The sequence below is a fragment of the Pholcus phalangioides genome, unplaced genomic scaffold, assembly GCF_987345545.1.
Source record: "Pholcus phalangioides strain wild (caught in Gottingen) unplaced genomic scaffold, Ppha-v1.0 ptg000039l_1, whole genome shotgun sequence".
Lineage (NCBI taxonomy): Eukaryota > Metazoa > Arthropoda > Arachnida > Araneae > Pholcidae > Pholcus > Pholcus phalangioides.
The window spans coordinates 30,896,545-30,914,574 of NW_028301625.1; the positions used below are offsets into that span (position 1 = coordinate 30,896,545).

An 18,030-nucleotide genomic window follows, 5' to 3' on the forward strand; every position below is an offset into this window, starting at 1 on the left:
ATGCAGAAATGACCTTTTCTGATAATTATATAACTTACTAATCAGTTTTTAGTATGGGGTTCCCCTCCCCTTCTTTAACCCACCTCTTTTGTCCATGAATTTGAAAATGGGCTGTGGTACGCTTGTTATGGATAAAGTGGGATTTGTTTCTTCAGAGGTTGGCAGGTCTGGTTGTGTTTGTGGGCGGGCCATTAACAATCCAATCGTTTTGGGGACCCTGGATGAATCTCATTGGTTTTTGTTGTTTAACTGTTTAAAGGCCAAACTATGAACAAAATCAGTTATTGTTTGGAATTTGGAATTCAAGGTCCTTTTGCATGCCTGTACATAGATCAACTTTGAAATTTGAAGAAAAAAATTTTTGCTTTGTTTTCCACGATGTATTGAACATTGGCACTTAGTGAGAGGTGAAAATGGAAACTGTATTACACTATTACCGGTATTACACTATAAAAGTTTGATAAAATCCCTTTTATAAAACTCGAAAAATCCAACCAATAAAGCTCATAGGTTACATTCAAGCAAATGCAACCGATAATCTTATTGGTTGAATTTTTCAAGTTTTATAAAAGGATTTTTAGAAAACTTTTATAGTGTAATACCTGGAGTACAGTTATCACACATAATTTTCTATTTTCTACTACAAATTCAAATTCGCAATACATACCAATTTTTTTAACATAAAAATTTGTGCAGAAAATTCAATTTTTTTTGTAATGTCTGTGATAAAAGAAGGAAAACATCTTTAATGCCCATTTGTCACATTGGTAGCATTTGGTGTTTTTCGGCAAACCGCACCTCGTCCTTGCATCGCAGACACAATATAATGGCTAACAGATGACTTTGGCATCTTTTTTCAGTTGACAACATGGACCTGGATGAATAATTAACCCCTCCTTCATTCGTAGAAGGTTCATTGTCACTTCTCTTTGGAATTCAAAGTGCGAAATACAATCTGCTTCTTGCAACTCTAAATGAATTTTCCAGCGTGCTTATAATGGTCATACGCAGGGGTGCAAGAGTTGCGCCAAATTGCGCCGAAATGGTTCTCTTGCTACATGGTGTGCCAAGGCTCCGAATCCCTGCTCATTTGCGCCAATTCTTGTTTGTGGTTCACGGAAGTACCGCTAATGTACTGTAGTGCGTCAAATATATGGAATTTGGGAAAAAGAAGCATGAAAATTTTGTTCACAGGACGCGTTCTTTCCGAGACACGGAGGGAGAAACTTCTATTTTTTTTTCACTTCCCACCATCTACCACAATAGCGTTACCTTGTGACCTTGGAAAGTAGTTTTACTACCTTGAAATATAAAGTCCTATAGTGTTACTGGTTAACCGGCGGACTATCAAAGTCCCTGAATGAATATGTCAAATTTTCCGATTTCTGAGACCGTTTTTTCTCCTGCGGGTTATATACTGAAAATAACGTTAATTTCGTGGCTGCCAACCTGCATTCAAAGACGGCATACATCAAAAAGGGGATTGGTTTACTCGTTTAAATTACCGACATTTTTTTAAGATCGTTGGGAAAAAATGGTATCTGTAAAAACTCAAGCTAAAATATTTATATTTTTGTCATCTAGCCACTATGCGGTCATGTGGTGTCTGATCGTGACAATTTCACATTGCGAAATCTGGATTTGTTGAACTGGAGCGGCTCGAGGAAAAAAAAAATTCTACCCATGCAGAATCTATTTTTGGCGCTACTGACGACTTTTTTTTGGTCAACAAAGCTTTTTTCACCATTTCAACTCCATTTGGCACCCAATATGGCCGCACGGTAAGCCACTGCATTTGTGGGGGAGGGGCATGCTCTTAACAATAGTCAAAACAAGGAGTTTGTACTATAGGAGCGTGCTCATTTTACATAACTTTTGTGAGATACCTTTTTTATATTAATGTCCTACCTTTCCAAAACATGTTTTTAGAGAGAATGAAACGTTTGCATCTTTTCTTGTTTTTCGCACTCCCTCTCTTGCATTGCTGGGATGGTACATTACTCCCTCACGTATTGCTGGGATGTTGCTTAACATTGTAGCACCAACAGAACTATTAATTATGTGTGATGAATGGGTTGCACCACAATGCAAAGAATTACAAGAAGTGAAATCAGTTCAGAGAATAGAGAGATAGATATTGGGCAGACATATTTCAACTTTATAACCTTGAAAGCAGCCCCTAGTTCAAAATTTTGCCAGTTTTGGTGAAGGCTTTTCTATCTTTAGCACATGGTAACACAGACAGTGAAAAATAGTTCAGTGTTCACAAAAGTCTGTTTGAACAGTGAAAAATCTGTCCATCCAATGCTTTAATGGAATAAGACATACAAAATCAACATTATGTTCAAGGGCATGAAAAATTTGAAAAAAAATTGTCATTGAGATGCAAAACTAATGAAACCGACTCGTGATTCGTAATCTATTAACATGCTATTAGGTTGAGAAATTGTTTAAGTAAATAAGGTTTTATATATTTTTCTCATTTTTTTAATTTGGCTTTTAAATTTAATAATTCCTTTAAAGAGGAAGAACCTAATTTTTTTTTCACGGAAACCCTTATTATATTCTGCACGCACTTTTTTTGCTATATCAGGATGAATAAGATTTTGTGTTCAAGCAGCAGAAATTCTTGCTACCTAGGTTTTTAGTATGCATGTTGCTTAAGTAGTGACAGATAAGATACTTCAGAAAAAATTTAAATGGATTTTGATTTGTGAAGGAAATTTACTTAGAATTATTTGTTTCAACCATTTCTGGCAAAACTTTTGGCATTTCACAGAAAAATTACTCCTTATATTGCAGATATAGTTTGTTTTTAGTTCCGCTCCATTTTCAAAATTTCTGCTCCAAAAATGAAATTTGCTGCTCCGAAATAGATGAGGGGCGCTTGCACCCCTGCATACGGCAAATCTTTTCCAATGGAATCCAGAGCTGAGGTTTGATCGGATTCTAGGAAGAATTTTTTTATCCCATGCAATGGTGTTTTTTTATTCGGATTGCTCAAAACTGTCTTGCCTTTTCTTGAAACGTTAACATGAGTGTTGCACTTTTTCTGCCCTACATCTTTTTACATCTTTTGAAGAACACGTTTCAGGAGTTTCTAATACCTCATCCTCGTTGTTGCAAAATATATCTAGCATTCCACATACATCAGTTGGAACTATTGTTACTAGATCATTTTCTACAATAACATCTTCATCGGTGATGTTGTCATTTTCATTAGCAAGTAAATGGCATATTATTGTGAGTTATAAATATCCATACAGTTGAACATAACAAGACTATCTACGATTGCTGATCTCATTTTGATTAGTCTGCGGTTCACAAAAACATGTATTTCTAAGAATGCAAGAATAAAAAAGTATTCACCCAATATAAATATAAACAATTCACGCAGAAAGCACATTCCTCTGTGTTATATTACCCAGAATTTGCCCACATGACGAATGATGACAATACCCTGGGGTTCGAACGGGAAAATCAAAGCAGCACACTGCACATTAGATATATCTAGAATCCTGCAGTCTTGAAAGGCCAATGTTTCATAAATAGAACATGCATATTTGAACGCGCGTACCTTGTTCATGTGTAACGGTAAAAAAAAAAAAAATTATTTCCTTCGATTGGTATATCAAGTGGTAGAAACACACACATAATAATTTTCAATTTACTTTAAAATTTGCCAAAATTTCAATTGTAATCTAAATAAGGAAAAAATGTCAAATTTCAAAATCTGTCAAATTTATATTAACCCGGAGTTTCTGAATTTACTTCAAAAAATACTCTTTGAACTCTTCTCTGTATATACGATAAAAACCAGAAATGTTTGAATCAATTTTTATCTGATATTTTTGTAAATAAACATTTTGTTCTATTTATGGAACATTGGCCTTTAAATGGTTAACATTAGAGATGTAAAATTCTCGAGAATATTCTTTGAATATATATATATATTCTTATTATATAGAGAATATTCTTATTATATAATAATTCTTTTGGAGAATATTCTCATCAAGGAGAATATTCAAGAATATTCTCGGGTAGGACTACTATTATAAATAACTTGAGAATATTCTCCTGTTATTTATAATATAGTTACATATAATATGCTTGAGAATATTCTCCTGTTATTTATAATATAGTTACATATAATATGCTTGAGAATATTCTTTGGAAGGACTACTTTCATAAATTACTGGGGTATATTCTCATCGAAAATAATAAGAATTATTCTGAAGTTGTTGATATAATAGTCCTTCCAGAGAATATTCTCGAATATTCTCCTTGATGGCAATATTCTTCAGTTACCGAAATCTTTCCAGAGAGTATTATCAAGAATATGTGTAATAACATGTATTATAATAATCTTGATAAATAACTTGAAAATAATTATTATTTTTGATAAGAATATATTCTCTAGTAATTTATAATAGTCCTTTGAGAGAATATTCTCAAGAATATTGTATACAGTATATTATGAGAATTATATTTATGAGAATATATACAATATATATAATATATTGTATATATTCTCATAAATATTCAAGAATTCTCTGAAAGGACTGTTATTAACAACTTCAGAATAATTCTTATTATTTTCTATAAGAATATTTCCCGGTAATTTATGAAAGTAGTTCCTTCCAAAGAATATTCTCAAGGATATTATGTGTAACTATATTATAAATAACAAGAGAATATTCTCATCAAGAACTTATAAGAATATTCTGTCCCATCTCTCCCCGTCAAGAAGATGGGTATATTGAAGTTTGTAGACCACAATATTGAAGTTTGAAGCAAGAAAATTAAACCAACAGAATGAGTCTTACTCATTCTCAACAGAATGAGTCAACAGGGCTGAATTGCACAACTTTTAAAGAAATGCGAGTGATACAAAATTTATAAGTGAAGAAAACAACAGTTCTGTATCTTAAAATGAAGGTGATTATGTAAGAATAGCTTCCTTTATCAATCAACTTTGGTTTAATTTCTTTTGTTTTGAATTTATTTCTGAAAATTCATCTAATTTTAAAACAATTTTTTAAGGTTTTAGTCTAAAGGTTTCTAAAATCTTTAAAACCAAACTTTTAAAACCTTTCATCATGACCTGGAGAATATTCTTGAACTAAAAGTTGTCATTGGGGGTGATTATACCAAAAATTGTTTTGTTGTAAATGTTTCAGGCAATGAAAACTGATTTATATTTTACAATATAAATAAAATTAGTAAAAAAAATTTAAATTATTTAAAAGAAAAATGAATATTCTTGATTATTCTCCAATTTTTGCATCCGGGAGAATATTCTCAGAATTCTCCCCTCACATCTCTAGTTAACATTGTAAAATTTGCAACAGCAGAAGCCAGATAAATCCAGTTCGTGGCCCCCACTAAAAATCTGCAAATCGGGTTCCGGGTCCTCAGTTGGGGGCCCTGGATTTTATTCCTTGGATAAATGAATACAAATGAAAATTTTTCTTGGCGCTCACAAGGGAAGATATCTGACAGGCCTCCCGATCAAGGGTCCCATGGGGAATTTGACAGGTTTCTTTTTTGGGGGGGGGGGGGCCTGGATGAATCTTCTTGTTTTTTGTTGCTGTAGCAGTAACATAAAGCCCCTACTTTATGCTAAAGCGGGAATCCTGCTATAAATCTGTTCACCGGGCCCATAAAAATTTTTTATATCCCCTTCTCTCCTTGGTTGCTGCTGTGGTGGTCGAGTGGTTATAGTGACGGACTCGCGATGCGAGGATCCGGGTTCGAAACCCACAGTGGTGGTCGGCTGAAGTTGGTTTTCTGTGGTTCCCAACTTCAAGGCGCAAATGCGAGCCGATCTCCCCGTTAAAAAGTCTTGCCACAGTGAGCAACAGTCCTACAACGATAAATCATTCAATCATAACACTTCACTCATAGTTTGAAAAACTGGTTGCAGATGGCAGCACTACACATAACAAGCATTACAGAGAAACAAAAAAAACTTCACGTCTGGTTTCACTACACGTACACGCACATTCCCGCATGTACCGATTCGTTGGGGGTTCCGCGGGGGGGGGGGGGTGCATGTGTGGTGTAGCAGTAGTAGGTAGGGCCTCCAAAAAATGGCTCGGGGATCCATGATGTTCTTAAGTCAGCCACCTCGTTGGGCAATTTGCCTGTTGTGGCGTTGTATTTGTATTTGGTTGGGGTCCCCTGGATTTTATTCATTGGTAAAATGAATATGAATTAAAATTTTTCTTGACCATCACGGGGGGCGGGTAATGTAACAGGGTCCAGTCCGAAAAAGTTGACTCATTTTGGGTGGGGGTGCTTAATGAATCTCATTGGTTTTTTATCAAGATTGTAAAATTTGTCAGCAAGCTGGTGCTTTTTCACATGCCACTTTTCATAGCACTCTGACAAAGTGGGACAAAATGAATGAGATATGATGTGAAGAGAGAGAGAAAAGGGGGTTGGCTACTGAAGGGTGCAGGATGAATTTACTATAGCTATACTCATAATCTTTTGCCTGATATTTAATTTTTAATAAAAAATGTTGGACTCATTCACAAATGCCGATCATGTGAAGCGGTCATGACTTGCAGAAGAGAAAACTGGATGAGTTTTCTTAAAAATACATCTTGTGGCTCTGTAAAAAAAAGAATATATATGAAAGGATTTGAATAAAAAATGAAGTTAGTTATTTTGCAGCTTATATGTGAGTATAGTTTCGTAAACAGTTGACAGTAATTTAACTCTCATTTGATTAACATCTGTTATCTCTCTCTTTCTCAGGGGTGGCCACAGCTAAAGCAATGAACTACAGGTCATTCTATGATAAAAACGAAATTTATTGCGAATTCGGTACATCACTTCCGACTTCTAAATCACTTCAGTACTACTACTGCAACTCACTCTCTTCTTTCTTACTGAACTTCTCCATACATAATCCTCATCATAATGCTCTGTTACTGTTCAAATTTGCGTTCTCAAACAGTCGCTTGTTACACACGCATATTCATGGTATACCTCTTCCTTTTCTCTCTCACCAGCTGTTCAATAAATTCCTACACATCATACTTTTAGTTGTGAAAGTTGAAATCTTGGAACCATTGGACTAGAAATTATAAAAAAAAGGATATTTAAAAGAAAATCAATCTGCAGGCAGAGGTGGGGGCATTCTTTCATTTTTAGTCTAATGATGCAAATTTTTTATGTGGAAGAGGTGGGTTGGCCCCATGACTCCTGAAAAACTCCTTTTTGTTTTAAAAATTTTGTATGAACCCTTATTACAAGCCATACTCACACACAGATTATATAAGACTTTCTGTAATACATACTATTACTTTTTCAGGACTTTTGGTCCATGGGAGATAGGAACACTGAAAGCTGATGCTCAGAATTTTGCTAGATACCTTACTGAAACGCCAGCCAATTACATGGAACCTGCTCATTTTGTTGCAAAAGTGAGAGAAAAACTGGGTAATTTCAATGTGAAAGTTGTAGTAAGGTATTTTTCCTTTCTCAAAAATATAAAATTCTTTTGATATGATTGTTTATTTTTTTCTCCAGTAGTTACAAATACAGTATGAAATTTGTTATTCTAAAGAATACCTAGTCATTTCATGAAACAACTGATCGAGCCAGTTAAAGTGTAAAACTCACTTGAATTCTATACTTTAACTAGTTATTTCATAGAATAACAATATATGTTGAAGTGTGAAGAGAAATGCATTTACATTTAGCTTTCAGTAGGGGTGAAAGGTAAACATATTTCTTTTAACTTTCACCTAAATAACTAAATTAACCTTAATAATCACTTTAATACTTAAATTAACATTTGGGTCATTCCATGTCAAATCACCCATCCATGACAACCATAGTCTCAGATTTCAATGTTTTTTTTTTTTATTTGTTGCTTTTACCATCCTTATTAACCATGTGAAATATTATTTGCATATCTCTAGAACTTTTTGAGAAAAAAAAATGTTGAAATTTATCAAAAAATGATGCAGATGACTTTTCCAAGGCTCAATTTTTAAATGGCATTGTTTGAGAAAATAAATCATAACTTTTTCAATTTTCAATATATTCAAGTGAAATTTTCACTAAAGTGTTCACAAAAACATACAGAATATGAATAAAAAATAATTCATACGCTTACATTTGAAATATACATGCAAAAAAAATTACGTAAACTTTGTTTTTGTGGAATTTTTCGTTAGCAAAAATACAATTTTTCTAACATATTTTTAGACCAGAGGCACAGCACTTACCAAAACAACTTTTATTTTAAATTTCTCCTAAATATATGAAGTAAAATACTGGAGAAAAAAAATAATGGTTTTTTGAACGTTAATATATTTATTCTGGCTCGCAACACAAAATTCATCGAAATAAGACTGGATCGCTCCGATTTCAAATCATTCAACTAGATACTGAAATGCAACCCATCATCCCTGATCAGGGTTGGTAAAAAAACCGTTTTTTTTTTAAAAGAACCAAAAAACCGGATTTTTTTGGTTTAAACCAGGTTTTTTGGTTTAAACCGGTTTTTTGTTTTAAATAGTATTAACATTAAAAACAATGAAATTTCTGAAAAATCATTCAAACTTCTAATAATTAACTAAAATAAAATGGTTATTAACGTAATTAACACTATTCCCATACTAATTAATCAGTAAATATTTCTTACATTTTAACAAAAACCAACTTTTGCAATTTAATTATTTTTTGCTTAACTCAATGGATTACTGTGTGTTTGAAAATTCTTTCAATGTTATTATTAATCCTATAGTATATAAAGGTTTTTCTCCAGTTACTTTTAGTATGCTTAATTATGAAGCTATTTTGCAAAAAGTAATAAAAATTAGGTGAATATGATGTATTCAATGAAGCATAAATGATGCAGATTAATTAGCAATGATTTACAATATACAGGGTGATTATAACTAAGGTTCTGATTTCAAAACACTGTAAAAAAAGAATGATTGTCAGAATGACTTGAAAATCGACATGAATATTCCTGAAAAAATTCAATTTTATTTGATAAAGGGGAAAAAATACTTAAAAATGTAAAATTAATGGCATCATCCAACATGTGGGAAATTTGCTCGCAGAATGGAAACGATAGCCAGTCATGGCAAAATGATACCTTAATTATAGCATTGCACGATTTCATAATTCATGGAAACATCACAAAAAACAAAGTAATTGAACAAATAGCTACAACTTACTTAAGAAATGTTAAATATGTTGTCCAACCTGTACAACATAAATATGAAAAGCACAAAAATTGTTGTTCAACAACAGAATCGGAGTATGCCATGGTCATGATGTGCTTGCAATTCAGCTTCATTAAACCAAACGCCCCCCCCCCCCCCGTTAATATTCCTGAGGAACTTCTAACATATAGGGAATGTGCTGGAGATTGCAATTCACCAAAGTTTGCAATCTGACCACTGTTTATAACATTTTGAGGTACCCCCACAGCCAGAAGTTGCAAGGGTTAAGGTGCATCCTGTCAAAATGGGTCTTCAGCAGCTGCTTTGCTGGTATTGCAATGTGCATCTTGATAGAAGTTCTATCCACACACTGATGCTGTGGAAGTGCTGAAATGATGTGGTTGCACAAAATAGATTATACTGCTGGCCAAGTACAGCATCATCTACTTGCACATTTTGCACTACTTGCACTTTTTTTCCTTTTGCAAAAGAAACTTCCATTGCTTCAGGAGTATCCATGCAAATTTTCATGTCATTCTGATCAGTACTTATTGTATAGTTTTGGAATCAAAACTTGAATTATAATCACCCTGTATATAGCTGATTATTTTTCATAAATCTGTTACTACTATACAGTAGAACCTTGATTAACTGGGCTTAACAGTGTGAAAGTATAAAAAAACAACTATTGAATATTAAGACTGGGAGATATACAGTAGGAGATGTGCTACTTCTTATGGGAAAGAAAATGAAAATGTATGTGAGGTAATGTAACTACTAGTACACTGGTCTTTGTCCTTTAAGGACAGCTGGTGTCTTTATTGGATTATAGGACCACCTGCCCCTAGCATGATGGTGTCACTACTGTTGCTGCTTCTTTGTGAATAGAAAAAGAAACCCTGTGATGGTTACATCACATTACCCACTACATTTAGATGTGTGATGCAATCCTTATTCATGAATTTGCTAAAGATTGAGCATCAGAATATAGCCAAAGGTTAGAAAATGTTGTAAGAATGATAAATTTTGGCTTCTGTATACAACTTTAAATAACTAAGATACTTCATATGAAAATAAATATATATATATATTCTGGCCACTTTTATGAGACTTTTTGAAAAAAAACCACTTATAAAATCTTATGTCATTTAAAGATATACCATCAGAATGTACCCCAAGGATATAAAATGTGGTAAAAATGAAACATTTTGGCTAATAATGAACCAATATAATATTTTTCAAGGAAAAAAAATTATATTTAGGCAACTTTTATTTGATTTTTTGAAAAAAACCACTTGGTTAAAACCAAGGTTTAAACCAAACAACCTTGTCCCCGATTCCAATTATTATTTTTCGTTTATTACTTCTACCATCCTTGTTGACCATGTGAAATTTCATGAACATATCTCAAAAACTTTTTGAGAAAAAAAATGTTTTCTAACATCACAAATGACGTCTCTAAGGCTAACCATTCAAGCAATATTATTTATGAAAATATATCATAACTTTTATTAATTATTAATTTTTTTATTTTTAACACAATTTTTTAAACACTTTTTTGGATGCACAGCATGAATTTTCAATTTTTTTAAAATTTAATCCTATTAATTTATTAAGAGAGAAGACTTTAGAAGAGTTAACGTTATTTTGACCGTTAATACATTTAAGTAACAAAACACAATTGTACTTATATGACTAATTAATTTGTACATTTTGACTTAATATAATGATTCATGCTTAATAAAAAGAAATTTACATTTAATTTTTCATGTACGCTTATATGTTTATTACAGTATTCACACTAAATTAAGTTTCATGAGTAGTTAATGCAAATAATTCAAAACAATTAATAAATTTTAAAATTCTAGGATTAAACGAATTCATAAAATAATTAGAAATGTTAATGTAACGTGTCAAATCAAAGTTGGTGGAAAAAAAAAAGGTTTTGGTTTAAATTCATGCTTACAATAAATTCATTTATTGTTGAATAAAATAATTTTTTAAATTAAACGTTAATGTTCAGATTCTTAGAAAAGTGTGCAAATTCCAAATAATTAAAAGAATAATTAATTTCACTTTTAATTGATCTATAAATATTTCTTATGATGCAACAAAGGCAAACTTTTTCGATCTGATATTATATTTTTGCATAAAGAATTATTTTGTATTTGATAAATCCAGATAATATTATTAATCATATATATAGATGTATTTTGAAGTTTTTTTTAACTTTAATTATAAAGTTATTTTACCAAAACAGTGTTAAGTTTTTTTTAAATTTGATTTTTACAGCATATATTTTAATAAACATATATTTAATATATATGATAAATATGAAATGGCTATACTTGTGTGGCAAAGAATTCTACATTATAATATTTAATGCAGGCGTATAGATTTTTCCCAAGATATAATTTAAAATTGCTGATAAAAAGCCAGAATATGAGGCATCAAATCACAAAGAATGAAATAATTATTAAATAAATAGTATGAAATAATTATCAGATACAGCCTGATTGTTGTAGCTGAGGCAGATGGAAGAGAGTAGAATTAAAACCTAATGTATATAATGCCTGGTGGTGATATATTAGATGTGATGTTTCTTGTTGTGATGGTGATTGTAAAAAATAATAGCTTATGTAAAGATATAAACTATGGCACACTGGTCTTCCTCCTTCAGAGGGCAGCTGGTGTCTTGTTTAATTATAAGACTATCATCCCAGCAGGTGATGATAAAGTCACTGCTGCTGCTTCATTGAGAAAACTAAAACAAGTGTTAGAACTAAACTGCCCCCACATACAATAAATGATGCAAGTCTCAATTAAGATCTTGCTGAAGACAGAGAATGCCCTCCATAGAGTAGCTTACTCCAGGGTTAGCAGATGTTTCTTATGATAACACAATTTCCATTTGAGCTAAATATTTTATATCATTATTTTGGAATTCAAAGCAAAATGTCAGAAAAGACACTTGAAATTTATAGTGTTGGAAAAGAAACTGGATCTGACTGTCATAAAAAATGTTATGTAAAAGTGGAAAATCTATTATCCATTACATCATTGGACATCAATCTTTTGATCTTGAGGAGTGGAGCAAGTTCTGAACATTTATCTACTGTGTGTAAGCATCATAGAGCTTTTTTCTCAAAGAAGTATGAAATATACCCGAAAGCAGGCTTTAATCCTTTTGAATGTCATGAGAAAAAAAATAACAAGGTTTAAATATAGTAAACTTGTATTTTTCATGTATAAATGAAATAGATGGTTATACAAAATCAATTCCAGGGCAAAAAATATGCCATTCTTGTAGGGACAAAATGAATCAACACATCAATAAATTAGGTGAAGAAACTGAATACTGTGAAGAGATGAACAGTGGTATTGATGTAGAAATAAGTAACTTGGAAATGTCCATTTCTAAACAAGAAACACTTGAAGAAATAAATTCATCTCTACAGAACATAGAAGAATCATCAGTTAAACTTCATATGGTAGCTCCACAGTGCAGGTCAAACTATGCCAAAAGAAAAGTTGAATCTGCCTATAACACTTTAAAATCGAAGGTTTGTGAAGTTTTTGAGGAAGAATTACCAGAAAATGAATCTCAAAGCACACTTAATGAAGATATTAAACAGAAAGCAAATGATATTATTTTGATAGAGTTAATTCGAAAAAAGACTCAATTTAACCATCACAACAAGGGAAAATATTCAAATTTTAACTCTGGCCCCTGCTTCATGAAATAAGGAAAAAAATCTGTGAAGAGTTCAATGTCACTGAATATGCTGTGCAAAAAGCAGGAGAGCTTTTGTAAATGAATAAGCAAAGGTGAGCCATTGTGTTTTTATTATGAAAAGAATCAACAATTTTTTCGCAATCTAATTTTTTAATGCAAAGGTTTAAATTTTTTTAATAGTCATAATCTAAATTTTTTTTGTGAGCATTTTAGTGGAAATTTCATTTCAATGTATTGAAAATCTGCAAAGTTATGATATATTTTCACAAATAATATTGCTTGAATGGTTAGCCTTAGAAACGTCATTTGTGATGTTAAAAAACATTTTTTTTCTCAAAAAGTTTTTGAGATATGTTCATGAAATTTCACATGGTCAACAAGGATGGTAGAAGTAATAAACGAAAAATAATAATTGGAATCTGGGATGATGGGTTGCATTTCAGTATCTAGTTGAATGATTTGAAATCGGAGCGATCCAGTCTTATTTCGATGAATTTTGTGTTGCGAGCCAGAATAAATATATTAACGTTCAAAAAAACCATTATTTTTTTTCTCCAGTATTTTACTTCATATATTTAGGAGAAATTTAAAATAAAAGTTGTTTTGGTAAGTGCTGTGTCTCTGGTCTAAAAATATGTTAGAAAAATTGTATTTTTGCTAACGAAAAATTCCACAAAAACAAAGTTTACGTAATTTTTTTTGCATGTAAATTTCAAATGTAAGCGTATGAATTATTTTTTATTCACATTCTGTATGTTTTTGTGAACACTTTAGTGAAAATTTCACTTGAATATATTGAAAATTGAAAAAGTTACGATTTATTTTCTCAAACAATGCCACTTAAAAATTGAGCCTTGGAAAAGTCATCTACATCATTTTTTGATAAATTTCAACATTTTTTTTCTCAAAGTTTTAGAGATATGCAAATAATATTTCACATGGTTAATAAGGATGGTAAAAGCAACAAATAAAAAAAAATCATTGAAATCTGAGACTATGGGTGTCATTTTGGCATTTTGCTGGGTGATTTGAAATGGAATGACCCATTTGGTATGCTTTATAATTCAGTGAAATTCTTTATTTTACACTTTAGCTGTCTATCATTAGTTATTTCATAGAATGATTAGTTAAAGTGTGGAATTATTGTTCTATTACACTGACTTGATCAGTTATTTTATGAAATAACTGAATTGTACTCCCCCCCCAAACAGTAACATATATATTGTTGAGAGTAATGAATTTTTCATAACCAATTAGTGTCACAATAACACAATATTTTCTAGATACCATTCTATATTGTTTTCTGTATCAAATTTTAAATTTTTTGTGTATAAGTGTGTGCATAATGTAGACACTTAAAATGTTTTAGCAGTTATTATTCCCCCTCCCCACCGAATTCACATTTTATTATATATACAGAATAAAATTTATGTATCCCATAAGCATATATCATTTTCCTCTTATTTCCATGAAAGAAATTTACAAACTTCCCTTTCATTAAAATGATATCTGTCTGACTATATAGTCTGCCTGGCTATTGATTTGATTGATGTTAACTTATTGTTAAGTTATTGATGTTAAATAGAAGAAATATGTTGCGAGTGTCAAACATAAATATCAAATTAGTGCTTAAATAGGTAAAATTCCATGCCAGATCATCAGATTTGCCTATCTCTTTGCACTGTTATACTTAAATCAATTTTTTTCACCGTGAATTTTCAACATACTTTGCTGCTGACCATATTTCATTCATCAGCAGATAAAGAGAAGTGTCCTTAAAAAAAAAATTTTATGATTTTGGTGGTTGACATTTTTGATTATTATTATTTTTTTCCAATTTTGTAAAAATTACCAATATACAGTTGACGCTTGATGTAACAACTCCCCTCTTCGTCTTGTCAAAAACACACATTATATTGGAAGGGTGGTAAAATCAAAAGGAAAATATATGATAGTCTTTATATGAAAATGTTTGGTACTTATCCTACCGGTCGTTGTAATGAAGTGGTCACTATAACGTGGGGTCATCGTAATGACAATCGACTGTTTATTGTCTGTATAAAAGTTCCTATACTCTAATTTTGGTGGTCTTTTTGTGTACCATTTATTGAACATTAATTGCAATCTGATATTATCAATGAAGTTCCAGAATATTTGGATTGTGTTAGCTCTTTAAGTAGCAGATTTTTTAGCCATTTTTTACCCCTCCCACATCAGCAAAAGTCGGCAAAACGCTGACCCCCTCCCTCCCTCGTCAGCAAAGTTTCTTCAGCTCTGCCCCACCTCCTAACACATATTGGGATCAGAAACGCACATGGGGAGGCCGCTCCCTAGACCAGTGTTTTCCAAAGTGAGCAATATTACCCCGTGGTGGGTGATGGAGTGGTCCAGGGGGGGGGGGGAGAATAGAAGCTAAAAGGATAACATAGGATCCTATGAGTTTGCCCGAGTCTGGGGTGATGAAAGAAAACAAATTTCTGTAGAGTAAGAGGGGCGATGGAAAATTTTTTTTGGGAACTATGCCCTAGACCAGCAGTTCTCAACTGGTACTCCATGTACACTCTCCAGGAGCTCCGCGGTCGTTTGAGGAAAATAAAAAAAACCGTAAATTTGAAAAAAAATAATTTAAATATTTTTAAATCATAAAAATAAATCAGTATCTTAGATGAATAAATAAATATGCCCACGGGGCTCTGCCATGAAAAAATTTTATTAAAAAACTCTCCACGAGCCAAAAAAGGTTGAGAACCGCTGCCCTAGATGATCAAAAATTTATTTTTTTTAAGCAAAACATATTTTTTAAAAATTGAAATTTTGGGAAGAAAATACCTTTATATGTTATTATAATCAATTTCTGTATTAATTTCAATGCTATTTGAAGGTTAACATTCATGCGACCCACCCTTTAAGCCATACAAGGTATGCCCATGGCCAGCGAACCAAACGTGGCCCTCAGGGTTATCTGATCTCTCCCGCCGTCCCAAGCCTAATTTTGTAAAAATGAACTGAGCAGCACATTTACAGATTGCTTGAGTGACTTGTGCCACAATTCCAGAGAATTTAATTGGCCCATAGAACATTTTCAGATTGCTCAAATAGGCCTGGAGCACATTTCAGATCACTCAAGTAGTCCCGGGGCACATTCACAGACCACTTAAGTGACCTACGACACAGTTCCAAAACACTCAAGTGGTCTGTGGCACATTTAGAGATCCCTTGAGTAACGTGGACATTTAACTTAGCACTTAAGTAGCCTCCAGTGCAGTTCTACATCACTCAAGCTACCCGTGGCACATTCCCAGATTACTTAACTAATCTGCGGCATAATTACAGATCATTTGAGCAATGCACAGCACAGTTCCTCAGCACTTGGCCTGCAACATATTTATAGGTCCAATTGAACAGCCCAGACATATTTCCAGATCACTTGCAGGATCCGCAGAACATTTAGAGATCATTAAAATGGCTCTAGATGACTTATCAATAAGAAGAATGTTAGTTTAGGAGCCCACAAACTAGCGAAAGGTTTTTCTCATTATTGGCACACTGAGTAAGATGTGCCTTTAAGAATATTTCATATTTTTATAAAGGGTGGTTGACGCAAGCATCATTCAACTTCCCCTTCTTGTCATCAAAAGTCAGCAAACCCAAACCCCCCCCCCCCCCATCGATGCTGCCGTAATTCTTGAATGATACCTTATATGCATTCTATGGTAAGTAATGTTGACTATTCCTCTTGAGATTTTTTTGCAGCATCACTCTTTTGATATGAACAAAGAGGGGAGAAAGCGACCATAAAATTTAGTTTCAAAATGGGGGTTTACCAGATTTGAAAATTTTAAGTTTGTTGAAAATAGCATTTAGGGATGTTATAGGCTAAATTATGCTGTGTAGAAAGATGTCACTCTCCCCTGTTAATACAACAGATACGGAAAACTGGCTGAATGAACAAATATCAGTGTTTCAGTGAGTATCTGTCATATTAGCAGGGAGAGAGTGGCATCTTTCTACATATATGTCGCCATCTGGTGGGCCTAATGCCATTTGTGAGCTATTACCAGAATGTTGCCGCTGTCTATTGCATGGAACCAATCAGCATATACGTACACTCCAATTGGGAGAATTTTATCTGTCTTCATAGCTTAGTTGGTAGAGCACTGGTCTGGCAAATGAGAGAGATGGGTTGGAGTCCCCATGAGGGCAGACATGAATTTTCCTTCCCTGAAACACTGATATCTCTCACATTCAGCCAGTTTTCTATATCTGTTGTAAATTATAGTGGTCATCAGGTTTCCTATCTAAAATTTTCTGTTTGTAAACATTATTAGCAGCTTGCTCATATCGAAAATGTAACAAGGTAAAAAAAAGTCTCAAGAGGAGTAAACACAGGCATAACTGACCAAAAACAAAATAGCAGTAGAAATATTGAGGAGCTTAGATGGCATTTCATAGTATCTAGGGATACCAATGTTCAATAGATGGCACAATAATACCACAAAATATAAGTCTGGAAATTTTTTGTACAGATGGTGTATGCCTACTGCTGTTACATTCTTATAATTCATTTTAGGGACAAAAAGTGGGCTGAGGATAAAGGTATGGGAGCTTTTCTCAGTGTATCTCATGGGTCTCGAGTGCCACCTCTCCTTCTGGAGTTACATTACAATGCTTCTGGAGAATCAAAACCTGTTGTTCTGGTGGGAAAAGGCATCACTTTCGATAGGTATGTTAGTTTTGAAGTACCATCCTTTATCTTTTATTCTGTTTTCTTAGCAATAACTTTTTCTTCAATGCTTATAAAGATGAGGAAGGGATGACTGTTTTTGAGTTTTATACAAAATAACTAGCTCAGTTGGAACAGCAAGAATATTGAGATTCATCAGAACTAATTTTGTTAAAGAACTTTATTATAGAACTGCAAATCAAAGAATTACCATTGTCAATATGTCTGTTATAATGATTATTATGAGCATTGGGTTACACCAAAACCTTTAATTAATGTATATTTGATTATCCAGAAATTTGGATTTATAGACTTGGGCTTAATATCCCTCTCCCTCCCACAAACAACAACACCACTTAATAATGAATAGATGTATT

The 18,030-nt window shown here is 32.7% G+C and overlaps 1 protein-coding gene across 1 annotated transcript in view; it reads left to right on the top strand.

The window, feature by feature from the left end:
• Positions 1-18,030, top strand: part of LOC149065833 (cytosol aminopeptidase-like) — a 93,277-nt gene that overhangs the window by 38,739 nt on the left and 36,508 nt on the right. Inside the window, exons 7-8 of the mRNA XM_089254052.1 lie at positions 7,325-7,480; positions 17,501-17,653. Of these exons, the coding sequence (XP_089110178.1) occupies positions 7,325-7,480; positions 17,501-17,653 (309 nt within the window). The remainder of the gene's footprint in view (positions 1-7,324; positions 7,481-17,500; positions 17,654-18,030) is intronic.